Raw genomic sequence first — 19,874 nt, 5'->3', positions numbered from 1 at the left:
TTTGGTTGTGATGTGCAATAACAGGCATACACAACTCTGAAAGGCATCGAACAGGACCATGTTGAATAAATGATTATGTGTGTTTGTTGGCTGAAATTTTAGTGGCTTTTTCTAAACGGCCAATTCATCCTGTCCAAGATGCTGAACTGAGATTGGAGGCTACCTTCAATTTACTGTGGCAATACTCTCTGATTGAAGGATGTCTCCCTTGATGCGACAGAGGAAACGTCTCTTTGACTTTGAGACAATACCATTTGGTTGAAGGCATGTAGTATATTTCACGCAGTTGGCATAAGGAGCAGGTGTGAGATTGGCATCACATAATGCCATACAGAAACACGGTCAAGCCATTGACTGATAACTTGGGCAACCAGGACAAGCACTATCAGGCCAGTTAAGACATAAGACCATAGGATTTAGGAGCAGAAGTGGGCCATTGGGCCAACTGGCACTGCCCTGCCTTTCAATGAGATCATAGCTGGTCCGATGATTCCCTGCCTTTTCCCAATAAATCTTGATTATCTTTTTGACCAAAATCTGTTTATCCCATAATGATTTGCTATCAATTCCTTTATAACTTTTTTTTGTCTCCTCCATTTTTTGATGAAAAGTTCTGCATTGGCAGTTTTCTAAGTATGTGTGGCTTTTCCAGAATGTATGGACTCTTGGAAGATTACTCACAGTTCATTCACTACCTCTGTTATCTACTTCCCTTAACATCCCTGGATGCACCCATCATGTCCAGGAGTCCTATTGGTCTTAGAGCCATTAGGGTTAAGCCCGAAACGTCGACTCTCTTGCTCCTCAGAAGCTGCCTGACCTGTTGTGCTTTTTCCATCGCCACACTTTATCGACCTATTAATTTTACTATTACTTTTTTTTTGAGTGGTAACTATCATATTTTTTTCCCTCTCCCAGTTTTGCTCCTGACTATAGTTTTAGAATGCCATCAATATCTTCAGTCATTGAGTCAGATAATTTCATAGTCACTGTTACTGTGAATACCTTTCAATTCCAGAATGATCAGCTGATAGCTGCAATTGAAGAAAGCAAATCACTACCTCGTTACTGAGTGCAGCCAGGTATCGACAACAAATCCTGGCTTAGCCCTGGCTTTCACATCCCATTATGGAATACTTTTTTAAAAAATTGACTTGAAATCTGACTCAAGGAATTTCCTGGTCTCTAATATTATGAAGTTTGAACAAATCACTAAGAAAACAGGAACATTTGCAAATTTATTAAAGTTGTGGGCATAGGTTTTGTTTGCAACCCTGTTTGTTGGCAAACACATATCAACAAAATTTGGCCAAAGATGAACTGATCAGTTTTTGGTGAAGGTGCAGATCTAGATCCTGGAATTATCTACATGATCCATTAACATTGAGTAATGAGGTGAATTCACTTTAAAAAAAAACAGTCTTTTAGGTTATTTGCCTGGATTGGCCTGAAGAATCAAAAGGTGTCATGCTGGAAAAACACAGTCGGTCAGGCAGCATCCATGAAGCAGGAGAGTCGATGTTTCAGGCATAAGCTCTTCATCAGGAATCCCTAGTGAGAATCCCAAGTAAAAAGGACACTCTTAATAAAACTATTTTTTAAGCTTCATAAATAGAGGCCATCAACCTAGCTGGGAAATCCTCAAGGAAGGGCTGCATAATTGCAATATAGAAAGAGAAGTGACTGAAAACATGCAAACCTTGGTTGCAATTGAGAAAAGACATTCATTTTTTTACATCAACAAAAGTGACAGTTTATAACTATTTTACTCCTTTTTCTTAGATTTTTTTTGTTACTACAATCTCTAAAACTCAAACAAATTGATATATTTGGATGAACTTTGGTACACAGATGGTCATGGCACAAGAAACATTAATTAGTTTTTAATTAAGATCAAACTCCGTATAGTTTATAATCCTTGACTATTTAAGAATTCTTTGCTATTGTGAGACAGGGTAAACCTTTGCTTTCTTATATTTATTCATATACAATTAGCCCATCGAGATCTGAATCATTACCATTGTACAAAACAGTATACATCAGGAATAGTAGCAATAACTTGATTGTAAATTCTATTGACATGTTTTCTGGGACAAATGACCAATCTACTTCCTTTAGATAGAAAATATCAGGTCTTGGAGATTTGTCATTCTTTTTAATTAATTTCCTCCTTATTAATGTTTTCTTACATTAATTTTAGTCATCCTCTGTCCTCAATCCATTATTATTTTCCTTAGGATCTCTGGAAAGCCATCCTCCTTTTCCACTGTAAATACTGAGGCAAAGTAATTATTCAACAAACCTGCCATTCCTCCATTGTAATTAATAATATCCTCACTTTCAGTCTTTATGAGGAAAGCATTGCTCCTGGCCACCTGTTTTCCCTTTATATAACTATAACATTTATTCTTATTGATTTTTATGACCTTGTAAGTTTCCTTTCCTAGTCCCTTTCAATAGCTCTTTTAAGTTGAAAATCACACAACACCAGGTTATAGTCCAACAGGTTTAATTGGAAGCACACTAGCTTTCGGAGCGACGCTCCTTCACTGGAGCGTCACTCCGAAAGCTAGTGTGCTTCCAATTAAACCTGTTGGACTATAACTTGGTATTGTGTGATTTTTAACTTTGTACACCCCGGTCCAACACCAGCATCTCCAAATCATGTCTTTTAAGTTGCTTTGTGGCCCTTTGCTGGTTTTTGTATGTTTCCCATTCTGCAGGACATGTGCTGTATTTTGCATTTTTGCAAGCTCTTTCTTTGAGTTTTATGCTATCCCTTATCTCCTTAGTTGTCCATAGCTTTGTTTTTCTGTGAAGTTGCACTTTTGCCTCTCAAGGATCAATGAACAGACCATAGGATTTTTGGGTTGGAATGCAATGCTGTCAAATATGCTTGCTAGTTGCTACAAGTGGTGAAATGTCTGTAAATATGTGGCAAATTGATACCCTTCATCGGATTGGAGTTTTAAACAGATGGACATTAGGACCCTGTTGCAGCCCATTTTACTGAGGGTGTAGTCTGACAAAGTGTGGCTTCATTAAAAAAATGTAGAACATTTTGCAGGAAAAGTAATCCTTAAAATAAAAAAACCTGTAGCCTAGCTCCATCAAGGAAGTTGATAAAGAGGCTCCCACAGATGGTATTGAAAATGTTGAAATATTTTAATTGCTACATTACAACTGGATGCTGGCTTAGGTTATACAACTAAAAATATTCATTAACAGAGTTGTTGATATAATGCAGTGCAACATTGCTTCCTCCTTAATCTTGAGTTCAACTCTGGGAGATTGTCACAAGGTTCACTCCACCCTTGCATATATTTTGTTAAGTGGTGAATGTTGTGACAAGATTATCATGAGCATCAAAATCCTATGAGTGGTCTGTCGCAAAGATTCCTGCTGAGGCCTCAACTATTAACCATGTATTTTATTGACTTGGATGAAGGGACGAAGTGTAATGTATCTAAACGTGTTGATTATACACTGCTCAACAGGAAATTAAACTATAAGTAGGATACACAGAGCTGAATTACTTCAAATTTGAAGATAGTCTGATGGCAGGGATGATTCTGCATCTGATTCTGCTCACCTCTACAGATGGCCAATATTAGGCATTTGCCTTATAAATAGAGGCAGTGGGCAGGTTCAGAGGCAGGAGGTAAATAGTGTGATTGACTGCAAGGAAGAGTAGCAGTCCTCACTGCAGCACCAGTGACATTGTTGCTGAGGGCCAAACAGCAAGAGAAGCCCAGAGGTAATGTAAATGGAGTGGCTGCCACAGCATAAGTTCCATAATGATCATAGCCATCACCAATGAATTGTTAATCAGTAACAGAGCATGGCAGAACAGTAGCATTGCTATTTTCAGCTCATAAACAATAAAACACATCCATATTAATTCAGAAGAGATGGTGATGTGTGCATGCCTCTGAACAAGTAATCCAGAGTCAGGCAGCATCCAAGGAGCAGGAGAATCGACGTTTCGGGCATAAGCCCTTCTTCAGGGCTTATGCCCAAAACGTCGATTCTCCTGCTCCTTGGATGCTGCCTGACTTGCTGCGCTTTTCCAGCAACACATTTTTCAGCTCTGATCTCCAGCATCTGCAGTCCTCACTTTCTCCAAGTAATCCACAGTGCCCGGCTAATGCTCTGGAACCGTTCAAATCCCACTATGATAGCTGAATTCAATTCATGAAATCTGGAATTGAAAACTAATCTCAATTGCCGCAAAAACCCATCTGGTTCACTCATGTCATTAAAGGAAGGAAATCTGTCATCCTTACCTGGTCTTGCACATATGTGACTCCAGACCTATAGCACTGCAGTTGATTCCTAATTGTCCTCTGAAATGGTCTAATAAGCCACTCAGTACCAGAGCAATTAGGGATGATATTGTGAAACAATAAATTAAAAGATACTCTCACTCAGTTCCACTCCCAATGTGAATCTGTCTCCATTATATTACCAGGACCTGCACAGACAGGGAAGCTGTGCATGCTCATTAAAATTACTGTGGTGTGAAAGTTGTCAATTATTAAGCACTCACCAATCTAAGCTGGCATCCCAGCATAACACGCAGTCTACCACGGAAAAGTGGCTGGAGATGGGAATTCATTAGCAAGCCAACACATTTGATTTTTTACTGTGTCAGGATAAGTGATCAGCCTTTTTGGACAGAAGTCAAGAGATTTTTCTTTAATTTAAAGCATTGTGAATCTTTGGAATTCTCTACCTCAGACAGCTATGGCTGTTTTATTGTTGAGCATATTTAAGGCAGAGATTGATAGATTTTTGGACTCAAAAGGGATCAAATCAATGGTGATTTGTCAGGAAAATGGAATTGATGTTGAAAATCAGCCAAAATCTTACTAAATTGTGCAGCAGGTTCAAAGAGTCCAGTTCAGTAAGAGGTCATTTGGCCAATCAAATCTGCAACCACCCTCCAAACAGCATCCCATCCAAACCCAGCCCCTCTATCCTATTCCCATCACCCGCACATTTACCCTACATAATTCACCAAACCTATACATCCCTGGATACTTTGGGCATGCTTGATCCACTTAACATGCGCATCTTTTGACAGTAGGAGGAAACCGGAGCACCTGGTGGAAACCCATGCAGACATGGGGAGAAGGTGCGAACACCATGCCCAAGGCTGGAATTTAATCCAGGTTCTTGGCACTGTAAGGCAGCAGTGGGAACTCCTGTCTCACAGCAGCAGGGACCCAGGTTCAATTCCACCCTTATGCAACAGTATGTGTGGAATTTGTACATTCTTTTTGTGTCTGTATGGGTTTCTTTTGGGTGCTCCTGTTTCCTCCCACAATCCAAAGATGCGCAGGTTAGTTGCATTGGCCATGCTAAATTGTCCATAGTGTCCAGGGATGTTTAGGTGAGTTAACCATGGGAAATGCAGGGTTACAGGGACAGGATAGGAGGTGGGTCTAGGTGGAATGCTCTTTGGACGATCAGTGTGTGGATTCAATGGGCCTAATGGCCTGCTTCCACATTGTAGGGATTCAATAATCAGTGCTAACAACTGAGCCACCATGCTGCCCTTATGACTTCATAGAGTCATTGAGATGTACAGCACAAAATAGCTTCAGTCCAACTCATCCATGTTGACCAGATATCTTAAATTAACCAAGTCCCATTTGCCAGCATTTGGCCCATATCCCTCTAAATCCTTCCTATTCATACAACCATCCAAATGCCTTTTAAATGTTGTAATTGTACCAGCCTCCACCACGTCCTCTGGCAGTTCCTTCCATACACATACTGTCCTGTGTGAAAAAAGTTGCCCCTTAAGTCCCTTTTAAATATTTCTATAAAATTATAAAACATTATTCCAGTTCACTGAGAAAAGTCAGTTTTCATATCTTACAATCAATTTCTGTATTGAGTATAGCAACAACAGAATAGCAGTTAACAATTATCTGGGTTAGAACCAACCTGGTTTTTGAAAGAAAATGTTTATTTCAAGAGAGCAACAGTATTCTTGAAAAACAAATCATCCTAGAGAAGCAGAAAATTGAGAAGAGGTATGTATACTTTTTGATAGAAAGATACAACTCAATATGTGTTTCAGCTTTGTTCATGCAACTTATGTTCATGTTAGGTGTCCTTTTTTAATGCTTCCTTCTATTTTTAACTCATTTGATACTAATAATAAATGTATTTATGATCATAACCATCCTTGTGGTCTCAGCTGTCTTCCCATAAGCACTGGAGAAAATTCTCGAACAAGTTCATAACTTGAAATGATATTTAATACATGGAACCGATTAGACCACTCACTGATACAACCTGCCCTCTACCTGAAAAATGAAACTCCTGTTTCCAGCATGATAAAACACAATTCAGGGCCACATCACCACCTCTGAAGGACTCTTGCTCAGATGAACATATTCATTTTGGACAATGTAAAATTTTTAATATATTATCATTTTGGGGATGAATTTGAACTGTTAGGTTGCATTGCATTTTGGTCTGGATTTGCTCCTGTCCTTAACTAACAAGATGCAAGTGCTTCTTTTTTTCAAAGCTGCCAAGATTCGATGTGAAAGTAATTTGGAGATGTATTTTCTGAAGTACTCAGTTAATCAGAAGTGATAGTATGTGATTCTGTACCAAGGGTAGCAATGTTGGGCAAGGGATCAGATGCAATCGCAACTGTCTCTCCAACACAGCCTGGGGATAGACTGACACAAATAAATAATAATTGGCTCAGGCAAACTAAATACAAGTGTGCAATGCTAAATGAAGATTTGGCTCTCATTCTCAATAACACAATAATATCCTGTGATGGGTCATCAATTGCATGACTTTGAGCAAACTACTTGGGCACTATTTGATTGCACTACAACATCATTTAGATGTACACTAGGACTCAGGATAGCAAAAAGTATTTGGAAAAACTTCCCATGACAATCTTACACATTCTTGACAAGATTTCACTAGGCCAATGTGCAAAACTACAGTTAGCCCTCCAATCACGATTTGGCTTTGCACAGCAACACAGAAACAGGTAGTTTTATGGTTACTGTTACTGAGGCTAGCTTTCAATTGCAGAATTATCAGCAAATAGCAACAATTGAAGAAGGCTGATCCCCTCATCCTTATTGAGTGCAGTCAGAAATGAGCAAAGAAATGCTGCCCTCACCATGACCTTCACATTTAAAATTCTAACTTGAGATCAGTATAAAGGAAATTGCTGGAATCCATTATTAAGAATAGGACATTTAGAAAATCATAAAATTATTGGAAAGATTGTGAATTAGACTTGTGGATAGAGGTAATATGTACAACGCTGTTTGATCCTCTGTTTGGATATAATGTAAAATTCTTCTGAAAGAAGATACTGTGATATTTCAATTATTATGTTATGCAGATTTTTTTTATCTGCAAAAACAAAGTAAGCAAATGGAACTAAAGCAATACATTTCGAGGGTAAACTAAACGAGGAACATTTGTGTTATGACTAAGATTTAAAAAATCGTTAATGCACAGAATGGAATTGCCAGCTAACTGTAGCCACTGACCATAGGTAAGAAAATCTCCTTTTCAATAATACTGTTAAACTTTGCAAAACAGACTGAACTCCAAACTGAGATCATTTATTATATTGAAAGCTCACTGCCCAACACCATGGAAATTTAATTATCAATCATTATTTTCTTTTTGTTTTAATGAAAACAATTGAAGCCTGTGTTAGAAAAGCACTTCAGTTAGCATTTTCTTCATGTGGATGTGGCATTAACATTAACACATGAAGATACTAGCACTAACCTAGTGATGATATTTAAATGGGAGTGGAAATGCACACATAACTTGGCTTCAGTTTGTTACTTGGACAAATTAGGCAGCAGTGCTATGCTGCTACTTCTGAATCATAGTGCTCTTAAAACAAACAACAGTGTCAGTTTTATGGCTGCCTTTGTAATGTTAGAATCATTAGTTTGAAAATAATGCTATTCAAAAAGGCATATCTCATCAGTCTGGTAATACAACTCAATGGAAGTGCTCAATAAAAAAAGGTTTTTGTGAATTGACAAAGCCTTCTTCTTTCCTTAATTAAGCTGCCTTATGCTCTGGAAATCAATAACCCGACATGGTATTTCTTTTATTTAAGTAAATTGCTTAATGATGTATCATTTATTACCCAGGGAACTTCAAATATTTCAAGAAATTATGTCTAATTGGACAAAAAAGTACAATATTTTACATTTTCATGAAAAAAAAGCTTGTTATAAATATGTATTTATTGTGGGAACACTATTTAATAGGGATTGAACTATCCAGTTTGTGCTAATCTGATAACAATCACCCCCACTCCTCTCTAGTATACTAAAGGAATTAAATTCCACTCCTTCATTACCTATTAACAACCTGTGACTGCTAACCAGAAGAGAGTTTGAAATATTCCACTTCCACTGACACAGCTATCATCTTCAGTTCAGTACAGCAAAGTTGAAATGCAGCTGTAGAACAGGCCCATGAACTTTCTGGGGTTAATATCAGCCCCTTTAGATATAAACTCCACACGATCACATTATTTACAGGCTCCTGAATTAAACCCAAGGCAAGCCTACAATAGTAACTTATGTAGTTAACTAAGTTTGACAGAGAACTCTGCCTAAGTAATGGTCTTTTTGGCTCGTTTGTCAACTCAAGTCGGATAAATAAAAGACAGGGTACTTACCTTAGTGTGGATGAGTGGAACAATCAAACGCACGATGCAGTGAAAACCAGACAGAACCACTACAAGGTGCATATAAATATTAAAAGCAGTGGCTCCACAGTCATTACAGCAGGAAATCCAGTTATCTGTGGACAGCCACAACTAATGTACTGCATGATACAAATCCCAATCCTCTCCACACCCAACTACTGGAGAGGAGGTGGAGGAGGCGGCTTCACAGCACAGAAAGAATCTTCCCCCATCAAGTTAAAATCTCACAGTTTGATTATAAATAAATACAGACACAGGAGCACTTCTAAAGTAAGAAACAATATCAGGATATATATATATGACAGCTTTACTTTCTGCTGCTCTGAACAGTTTAATTTAACTTGTAGCTAAAATTCTAACGAAATGGCAAGAGGCTAGAGTATATTTTTGTCTAGATTAGAGTGGTGCTGTAAAAACACAGCAGGTCAGGCAGCATCTGAGAAGCAGGAAAATCGCAAAAGCCCTTCATCAGGAATGAAGTAGGGCAGAAGAGATGACCTGGGGGTTGCAGTGAGAAAGAAACTCACTGAGATTCTTGTAGAGAGAGGAGAACCTCTTCAAGGTAGGCATCCTTGCAAGAGGATTCACAGTAAGGTCAAAATCAACGAGGCAAAAGTGAGGACTGCAGATGCTGGAAATCAGAGTCTCGATTAGACTGGTGCTGGAAAAGCACAGCAGGTCAGGCAATATCCGAGGACCAGGAAAATCGATGTTTCGGGCAAAAGCCCTTCATTAGGAGAGTATATTTTTGCTCAAACCATGAGCTTCCAATTATCTTCTGTAGTTTCACATATGTGAGTATCACTGGAAAAGCTAGCTATTATCACCCATCCACAATTGTTACTGGGGGTGAACAGCACAGTCCTTAATGAGATGAAGTCCTGTCTTCACAGTGAAGGTACTCTGTGTGTCATTATCACTGTGCTGAATAGGAGACAATGGCATAGCAGTATAATCACTAGATTAATAATCCAGAAGCCAGGTTATATTCTGGGTTCAAATCCAACCACAGCCAAGGGGAGAATTTGATAAACATATTTAATGAAAAGTCTACCAATAACTCTGTAAGCATTGTTGTTAAAAACCCATCTGGTTCATTGATGTCTTTTAGGAAAGTAAGACAGCTTTCCTTATTTGTGCAGATGAGCTTTCCATAAGATAAATGAAATATTTTAAGGAGACAAAGTCCAGAGAACCAATAATATGGTGGCCATCATGACATGTGAAGCTTTTCTGAAGCCATCAGGTCCCTTTACAAACTACAGACCAAGGACAAATAGGCAAAATCCCCTTCATTCATAGGATTATGTATCCTTTCTTAAAGGTGACAATGCCATTCATTAATGTTGCAAAGAACATTTCCAAAAACTCCTCAATTGTGAATCCAAAGGGGCAGCTTGTGCTCTACCACCTATTCTGTAGTTGAGTGTGGCACAATCCATTTATGATTCTTATCCATGAAAGAGCAGAAGAATTTAGCCGCAACAAACGGATGAAAAATAACAATGTCTCTGGCCCTGATGGGATTACAGCAAAAACTTCAAAGCAGTTGGGATTTTGCTCACATATTAAGTCTCCATTTTCTCATCTTGCATATTTGGGAGGGAAAAGATTTTAGGAAGTGATGATTTAATTATCTTCAATGGTGTGGAAACTATTGAGGTATTTCCCCTGCTGCCTGTAGCAGAGATAATTCTGAAATGTGTTCCCACAAATCACCTACTTCCTGTTGAAAAAATTGAGCTTCCATTGTGTGTTCTGTTTAAGTGTGCTATCAACAAACTGAAAGTCATAGATGTCCATGGTGGTACATTTTGATTTAGCCCGAAGTCTGAAGAGCTTTCCATCCAGACAACATTGGCTGACACTAGATGGCTGGTCATTGTAGATGAGGTGAATAATTATGCTCAGGTAGACAATGAACAAGATGGATAACCTTGTTTAGAGTCTTAAAGTCTTGGAGATGTACGGCATGGAAACAGACCCTTCGGTCCAACCTGTCCATGCTGACCAGATATCCCAACTCAATTTAGTCCCACCTGCCAGCACCTGGCCCATATCCATCCAAACCCTTCCTATTCATATACCCATCCAAATGCCTATTAAATGTTCCAATTTTACCAGCCTCCACCACTTCCTTGGGCAGCTCATTACATACAATACCACCCTCTGTGTAAAAAGGTTGGCCCTTAGGTCTTTTTTATATCTTTCCCCTCTCACCCTAAACCTATGCCCTCTAGTTCTGGACTTCCCGACCCCAGGGAAAAGACTTTGCCTATTTACCCTATCCATGCCCCTCATAATTTTGTAAACCTCTATAAGGTCACCCCTCAGCCTCCGACACTCCAGGGACAACAGCCCCAGCCTGTTCAGCATCTCCCTATAGCTCAAATCCTCCAACCCTGGCAACATCCTTGTAAATCTTCTCTGAACCCTTTCAAGTTTCACAACATCTTTCCGATAGGAAGGAGACCAGAATTGCATGCAATATTCCAACAGTGGCCTAACCAATGTCCTGTACATCCGCAGCATGACCTCCCAACATCTGTACTCAATACTCTGACCAATAAAGGAAAGCATACCAAACGCCTTCTTCACTATCCTATCTACCTGTGACTCCACTTTCAAGGAGCTGTGAACCTGCACTCCAAGGTCTCTTTGTTCAGCAACACTCCCCAGGACCTTACCATTAAGTGTATAAGTCCTGCCAAGATTTGCTTTCCCAAAATACAGCACCTCGCATTTATCTGAATTAAACTCCATCTGCCACTTCTCAGCCCATTGGCCCATCTGGTCAAGATCCTATTGTAATCTGAGGTAACCCTCTTTGCTGTCCACTACACCTCCAATTTTGGTGTCATCTGCAAACTTACTAACCATACCTCTTATGCTCCAAATCTTTTATGTAAATGACAAAAAGTAGAGGACCCAGCACCGATCCTTGTGGCACTCCACTGGTCACAGGCCTCCAGTCTGAAAAACAACCCTCCACCACCACCCTCTGTCTTCTACCTTTGAGCTAGTTCTGTATCCAAATGGCTAGTTCTCCCTGTATTCTGTGAGATCTAACATTGCTAATCAATCTCCCATGGGGAACCTTGTTGAACGCCTTACTGAAGTCCATATAGATCACGTGTACTGCTCTGTCCTCATCAATGCTCTTTGTTACTTCCTCAAAAAACTCAATCAAGTTTGTGAGACATGATTTCCCACACACAAGACCACGTTGACTATCCCTAATCAGTCATTGCCTTTCCAAATACATGTACATCCTGTCCCTCAGGATTCCCTCCAACAACTTGCCCATTACCGACTTACTGGTCTATAATTCCCTGGCTTGTCATTACCACCCTTCTTAAACAGTGGCACCACGTTAGCCAACTTCCAGTCTTCCAGCACCTCACCTGTGACTATCGATGATACAACAATCTCAGCAAGAGGCCCAGCAATCACTTCTCTAGCTTCCCACAGAGTTCTTGGGTACACCTGATCGGGTCCTGGGGATTTATCCACCTTTATGCGTTTCAAGACATCCAGCACTTCCTACTCTGTAATATGGACATTTTGCAAGATGTCACCATCTATTTCCCTACAGTCTATATCTTCCATATCCTTTTCCACAGTAAATACTGATGAAAATACTCATTTAGTATCTCCCCCATTTTCTTTGGCTCCACACAAAGGCCACCTTGCTGATCTTTGAGGGGCCCTATTCTCTCCCTAGTCACCCTTTTGTCCTTAATGTATTTGTAAAAACCTTTTGGATTCTCCTTAATTTTATTTGCCAAAGCTATCTCATGTCCCCTTTTTGCCCTCCTGATTTCCCTCTTAAGTATACTCCTTCTTCCTTTATACTCTTCTAAGGATTCGTTTGACTACAGTCTGCATGTAAAAATTAATAGTTTCAGATCCTCATTCATTGCAGCAGTGGTCTTACTGTCATGCAGGAATCTCAGGATGGGATCAAATTTCAACTAAAACACAACTAGCAGATAAAATTCTCCCAGAGACATGGGGTAGAATCTTACAGACATGCCAGCAGTATTTCGGTAGGTGTGAGCAGGAACTCAGTGGGGCAGGAGTTCCATATTCAGATTCTCAACATCAAGTCAAGGTTTTGGCATTAGGCATTTCAAGTGGATTGGCCTTCTCAGAGTGCACTGGATGCTGAGACATTGAATTAATTTAAAGAGGAGACAATTTTAAATCAGTATTTGGTTGAAGAGTGATGGAGAATGAGCATGAAAGTGGAGTCGGGGCCGTGGTGAGATTAGCCATGATCATATCAAATGGTGCAGCAGGCTCAAGGAGCTGAATTGCATACTCCTGCTCCTTATGTTCGTACAATAGTCAGAAACATCTTTTGCATTGATCCAAATGCAATAAATGCCCATTAACATCCTGGCCCACTTGAATTGCAATCACAAACACAACATTATTCGGCAAAAACATGTGAGCGTAAATCCAACTATATACTATATGCATCGTATACCTTACAGTTAATCTTCTTCCTGGAATCTATGGGGAGTACACACTTCCAGTTGCACCATAGTTAAGACATTTCTTTGCATAAATAGTTGCAGTATAAAGGATTCAGACTGCTCAATCCACGCAGTTCACGTCAGTTATAACTGGTCTTGCAAGGCATTGTTGCAGATTGCCAACAGCTACTGCACCCTGCATTAATGATAGGGTAAAGCATGAGCCTTGTTGGGAATAGGGTACAGTAGTGCGAGGTATTAGAGATAAGATAGTGACACAGTGAAGAAGGTCATTGACCTTCCTGCTACATTGCTGTATATTCCTCCATTTTACTGAGACTGCACTGAGCCTGGGTGGCAACCTCAGACTAGGCTTGCATAGTAGCATTTCTTAGTGATGGCTGGAATTGATCTGTGAATCTGAGCCGTTGCTGTCTCACAATGATAACACCACCTTTTAGCATCTAGTATTTGGCTTTTTCTCTGCATACGTTTGTCAAGTGCCACTCAAGAGTGTATATATTTCATTATAAAGTCAACAGACTCTGTTTCCCATCACAAAGTAGCCTTGGTCATCTATTCTCAGTGTCTGTCTACGAATCGTTTTGGTTTTCACTGCAGCATGATTTAAATATCTTCCCTGCAAGTTAAATATTCCTTGGAAGTTCAACAATAATTCTGTCTCTTATAAATTCTGAATTCAAAACTCAATGTTCACAGCTTTTCACTAAAGTGTAGAAGACATTAATGAAATTGCCTATGGATTCTCCTGGAAGCTTAATTATTTTGTTTAGTTTTGCTTGTATAAGTATTTCAATTGTTCTTAAATTGAAGTAATTATCAAAGACTTTTAGAACCTTGTCAAAAATGCATTTGATATTTTATTTGTTAAAAGCATCATTCACAATGAAACTCACAATGAGAATAAAATAGCATATTAACTTGCTCATTTTCAATCTTTGTTTTTATATTGAGGCAATGCTGCATTTTAATGACAGTGACCTCCAAGATGTCCAATCCTGTGTTCCATATAGTCCTTCCCAGGCCTAGAATTTCTGTGAAAATATTATCTAGAGTCATAGAGTTGTAGAGATGTACAGCACAGGAACTGACCCTTCAGTCCAACCTGTCCATGCTGACCAGATATTCTAACTTAATCTAGTCCAATTTGGCCAATATCCCTCTAAATCCTTCCTATTTACATACCCAATCAGATGCTTTTTAAATGCTGTAATTGTACCAGTCTCCACCACTTCCTCATTCCATACACTCATCACCCTCTGCATAGAAATGTTACCCCTTTGGTCCCTTTTAAATCTTTTTCCTCTCACCTTAAACCTAGGCCCTCTAGTTTCGAACTCCCCTACCCTGGGGAAAAGACCATGGCTATTCATCCTATTCATGCCCCTCATGATTTTATAAACCTCTATAAGGTTAATCCTCATTTCCGACGCTCTAGGAAGGACAGCCCCAGCCTATTCAGCCTTTCCGTCTAGTTCAACCCTCCAACCCTGGCAACATCCTTGTAAATATTGTTTGAACCCTTTCAGGTTGAACATCACCCTTCCTATCACAAGGAGACCAGAACTGAATGCAGCATTCCAAAACTGGCCCAGCCAATGTCCTGTACAGCTGCAACATGACCTCCCAACTCCTGTACTCAATGTACTGACCAATAAAGGCAAGTGTTCCAAGTGCCTTCTTCACGATCCTGTCTACTTGTGCCTCCATTTTCAAGGAATTATGAACCTGCACTCCAAGGTCTCTTTGTTGGCAGCACTCCCCAGGAACATACTGTATAACTTTATAAGTCCTGCCCTGAATTTCCCTACCATCTTTCCCCATTCATTTGTAATTTTGTTTCTTAATTTTTATTTTTCTGGAGCTGGTTTAAATCTGTGTCATCACAATACTGTTTGTAACCTGCAGTTTCTTGAATTTGTATTCTTTAATTCACCATTGTTTAAATTCAAGTACTGTAGACTTTGTACAACATTATACAGTATTTTCATTATTTGCTAGTTATTTTTAAACTTGGTATTGCTGTAACTTTGTATTAAATTCTTCAATAAATCTTTAAAGTCTATTAACTAACTGCTCTGTAGTGATTCACTGCTTTCTATTTTTAAAATTCTATATCTTTGGAATATTGTATTGCCACACTATTTACCAGGTTATCCCATCTTTTCTAGGGTATTCCCACTTACTGCAACCAAACAATAGAGTTTTACCACTTCTTCACATGAAAGATGAATGTTTTTCCATCTCTAAACCACCAGGTACTTCCTTCTACATAATTTTCAAAATTAACTTCTCTAACAGGTGTCTTTTTAAGTCTTCCCACTCAAATCACAGTTTAATTAATGAGTCTGGCTCTTTCAAATCTTTAGTTTCTTCTTCTGATAGATACCTACCCTTGGTGTTTATACATTTATTCTTCTTCGGTGTCCTTTTCTCAAGATGGCGACAGGGTGACAGCACAACGCGCTGGCTCCTCAGCCCAGCAGCCCAGAGCCAAACTACTCTGTCTGCTTTACAATATTTTCTTTCTGTTCATATTTGTTTTTGATTCCATGCCTTCTTTTAACAACTTTGGGGAAGACAGCTTCTCCCAGGCCAGGCCTAGTGACAAGGTGGCTTCCAATGGCTTGAAATGGTGATATAGGTTTGGTACTTGGTGGGGTGGTCTTGTCCAGGAGGGGTGTTCTGAGCCTAAGGTGGCATTCTTGTCCCAGCATGGAGGTCTCATCCTGTCATGGAGATTTTGGCCTGGATTTCCAGAGTACCTCAAACCTAAGAGTCATTAATCAAACTGTGATGAATTTTTACTTTTTCCTTCTTCTTGTTTAAGACTTCCGTCATTAATTTAGGTGCTATTGTATGGCGACCTATAAAATGTGCCATTTTTATTTTTTGTAAATATACATGTGCTGCTGAATTGCTATTCTATTCAACTTGAAATAAATTCTGAGGCATTCCTGACTTTACAGCCCTAGTTAAAAATTATTTTCTTGCCCTTTGACTGCCTCTTGCAGTTTTGGCTCATGGAGCATTTTCTTATTGGTGGCAATGAAATGTTGTGAGAGATAAGAACTCTCTTATGTCACTCCCTTGCTTTCCCTTTCGGTGTATGTACATATTCATCAATTTTTCTTCTTTTCTCTTCAGGACATCTAACTTTATTTCTGGAGTTTTCTCTTGTTCTCTGCACAAACTGCTTCCCTCATACCTCTGTCACTTTTTAATTGTAGCTAGCAATTCTCTCCTTTCCTAGCTCACGCTCTTGCATCTGAACTGCCTATCAGATTGTGTATGAATGTTTATCTTTTACATGCTGAACATTAAGTCCTGCACACCCTCAGCACTACTTACCCATTCACTCAGGCCACCTCCCCATCAACTCCAAAAGTAACAACTGTCTGACCCACTTCCATCTCTCTCTTTCCAATGTATATGTTGAGCATAATTGCCAATGGTGAGCCCAAAATTTAGGTGGCAGAATTCCAGCTCATCGAGGAAAGACTTATGAACTCGAGAAAGCAAATCTCCCTACACTCAGGAAGTGTACCTATGAGAGTCCCTGGCCACCTACAGCTACAAATGATGACCCTAATCTTTCCTAGGGCACTGAAAACACAAGCACGAATTAACAAGTCAACAGAATCTTATATAATGGAACAAAAACTTAGTAAATTAAAATAATATCATTGGGCTGATGATGCACCCAACCCCTGCGGTACCCATTGCTCATTCAAAGCCTCTATCATGCCTGAAAACATCACATGCTCCCTCTCTCGGGCCACCTGAGCGTTGACGTAACAGTGAAAGAGAAATAAACAGTCAGAAACACTGAGACTCTCCACGGCCCACTGCCTGGACCTGTTAATGGCCACTTTGGCCAGGCCCAGCAGCAGACCCATGAGAAGGTCCCCTTCCCCACATGGGTGCCCATAGATTACGAGCGTGAGGCTGAAGTGTAGCCAAACATTGAGGAGCAGCCGCTTTGAAAAACTAAGAAGAGGCTGCAAATGAAAACACTCAGTGTAAACATGATAAAATCATTTTTCCTAGGCTGCAAAATTTTTATTGCCTGGCAGCCAGTGAACTTACCTAACCCACAACTTCATAGGACTGCTTCATGCAGCACTCTCCACCCCAGATCAAAGTTGCAGGGTTAGAATCTAAGCTTGATGGGGCCGAACCTGACTGCTGAACGTGGTCCAAAATGATAGAGAAGCTTAGGTACTGCAGAGGAGTCTCAGCAAGAATAAGAGCTGTGGAAATATTCCATTTTTATTTAAAGAACCCATATGACGAGAAAGACATCCTTCTCATTGCCATATGGCTTTGATTCAAAAATAGAAGATCGTGACAACCAAAACAAAACTAATCTTTTAGTTCTTCAAATAATGGTTGCATGGCAAAGGCAAGCAATTACTATGGCAACATAAAATGGCAACCATTTAATATTAATAAAAGAAAACAACACAGAAAAATCTGACTTTGAATTAATTCCTCATCTGTCAGCACATGAGTAAGGCTAGCAATTTTAATAATTTCTAACTATCCTTGAGAAAGAATTGGTGTTCACTGCTTTGAACTGCACGGCTTAGTAGGCTACATCAGAGGGCAAGTGAGTACGAAGCACATTGCTATGGGTCTGTAGGTCAGAATAATGAAGGCAGTAAATCTTCATCTTAAAGATCATTAGATCATAGTGTATTCATTTTGTGACAATCAGTAATTGCATGGTCATCATTATGAATGTTAACTTTTTATTCCAGATTTTATTGATTTTAAATAAAATTAATCAATAAAACAAGAGATGATGAAAGCAAGTAGTAAATCTCGATGCATATGAAAAGAAAAAGAGAAAGATGAAGGTTTCAGATATGCGACAGAGAGGAATCAATTTGCTCCTACATCAGCACCACAAATGCAGTTCAACATTTGTACATGCCCCAACTCTGGTGACATTTGAAAATCAAGCCTATTTTAATATTTCAAACTGCTGGGATGCTGTGGGAGAGAGAAAAATCACAACATGCCCTTTTTGCAAACTGACTTCCTGAACCAGTCGCTGGCTTTCCAGAAAAACTGAATAATTTGCCAATTTTCAAGTACAGATAAAAGCAACTGACTGGAAAAGAAAGCAAATTTTACAGAAATAAAAAGATATATTAGCTCAGATAAACTAAATAAAAGAACAGCAAGCAATAATTTTGGTATAAACTGGTCATATAAAGGAAATACAAGAGGTGTGGCAAAATCGAGTGTTCCTTGGATGAAGAGAAAATTTAAAATAAAAATGCAACTCCTGCGACGACATTTGAAAGTGATCTCATTTACTCATTGCTCTCATTGTGCAGTAAAGAGCTTTTAGGTATTCTGGATCATGAAAGACACTTTTAAGTACAAGGTAAAAACAATGACTGCAGATGCTGGAAACCAGATTCTGGATTAGTGGTGCTGGAAGAGCACAGCAGTTCAGGCAGCATCCGAGGAGCAGTAAAATCGACGTTTCGGGCAAAAGCCCTTCATCAGGAATACAGACAGAGAGCCTGAAGGGTGGAGAGATAAGTGAGAGGAGGGTGGGGGTGGGGAGAAAGTAGCATAGAGTACAATAGGTGAGTGGGGGAGGGGATGAAGGTGATAGGTCGTGGGGGGAGAGGGTGGAGTGGATAGGTGGAAAAGAAGACAGGCAGGTAGAAGAAGTCATGGGGACAGTGCTGAGCTGGAAGTTTGGAACTGGGGTGAGGTGGGGGAAGGGGAAATGAGGAAACTGTTGAAGTCCACATTGATGCCCTGGGGTTGAAGTGTTCCGAGGCGGAAGATGAGGCATTCTTCCTCCAGGCGTCTGGTGGTGAGGGAGCAGTGGTGAAGGAGGCCCAGGACCTCCATGTCCTCGGCAGAGTGGGAGGGGGAGTTGAAATGTTGGGCCATGGGGCGGTGTGGTTGATTGGTGCGGGTGTCCCGGAGATGTTCCCTAAAGCGCTCTGCTAGGAGGCATCCAGTCTCCCCAATATAGAGGAGACCGCATTGGGAGCAACGGATACAATAAATGATATTAGTGGATGTGCAGGTAAAACTTTGATGGATGTGGAAGGCTCCTTTAGGGCCTTGGATGGAGGTGAGGGAGGAGCTGTGGGCGCAGGTTTTGCAATTCCTGCAGTGGCAGGGGACGGTGCCAGGATGGAAGGGTGGGTTGTTGGGGGGCGTGGACCTGACCAGGTACTCACGGAGGGAACGGTGTTTGCGGAAGTCAGAAAGGGGTGGGGAGGGAAATAGATCCCTGGTGGTGGGGTCTGTTTGGAGGTGGCAGAAATGTCGGTGGATGATTTGGTTTATGTGAAGGTTGGTAGGGTGGAAGGTACAAGTTGCATCTTGTACCTTCAGCTTAAAGCACAAGAGGAAATACTGAAGAATGCAGAAAACAGGAGATGGCAAAACAATTAGGAAAGCTAAGAAGGGAGTATGATGAAAGATGGCAGGTAACATAAAGTGAAATAATAAAACAATTTATAAACTTGCAAAAATTAAAACAATAGTTCAAGCAAATGACTAATTAGAGGCTAAATAATGACATCCGATGATAGTAAAAGCAGTACTGATGATACTAAAATTGCTATTTTGTCACAACTTTCTGAACCGGGAAAACA

General features: G+C 39.9%; 1 protein-coding gene across 14 annotated transcripts in view; it reads right to left on the bottom strand.

Moving 5' to 3' along the window:
* The window catches only part of mctp1a (multiple C2 domains, transmembrane 1a), a 643,540-nt gene that overhangs the window by 463,987 nt on the left and 159,679 nt on the right, over window positions 1-19,874 (bottom strand). Inside the window, exon 1 of one of the 14 annotated variants that reach the window (XM_087999194.1) lies at window positions 8,705-8,825. The exons of the other annotated variants lie outside the window; for them this stretch is intronic. Within the exon in view, the coding sequence (XP_087855320.1) occupies window positions 8,705-8,776 (72 nt within the window). The 5' untranslated portion in view covers window positions 8,777-8,825. Of the gene's footprint in view, window positions 1-8,704; window positions 8,826-19,874 lie in introns of those variants that run through there. 14 annotated transcript variants of the gene reach the window in all.

Source organism: Chiloscyllium plagiosum, unplaced genomic scaffold (assembly GCF_037043375.1).
Source record: "Chiloscyllium plagiosum isolate Xiang-an unplaced genomic scaffold, Cpla_swu_hap1 HiC_scaffold_2, whole genome shotgun sequence".
Classification (NCBI taxonomy): domain Eukaryota; kingdom Metazoa; phylum Chordata; class Chondrichthyes; order Orectolobiformes; family Hemiscylliidae; genus Chiloscyllium; species Chiloscyllium plagiosum.
This window is presented reverse-complemented; position numbering and strand designations above follow the sequence as displayed.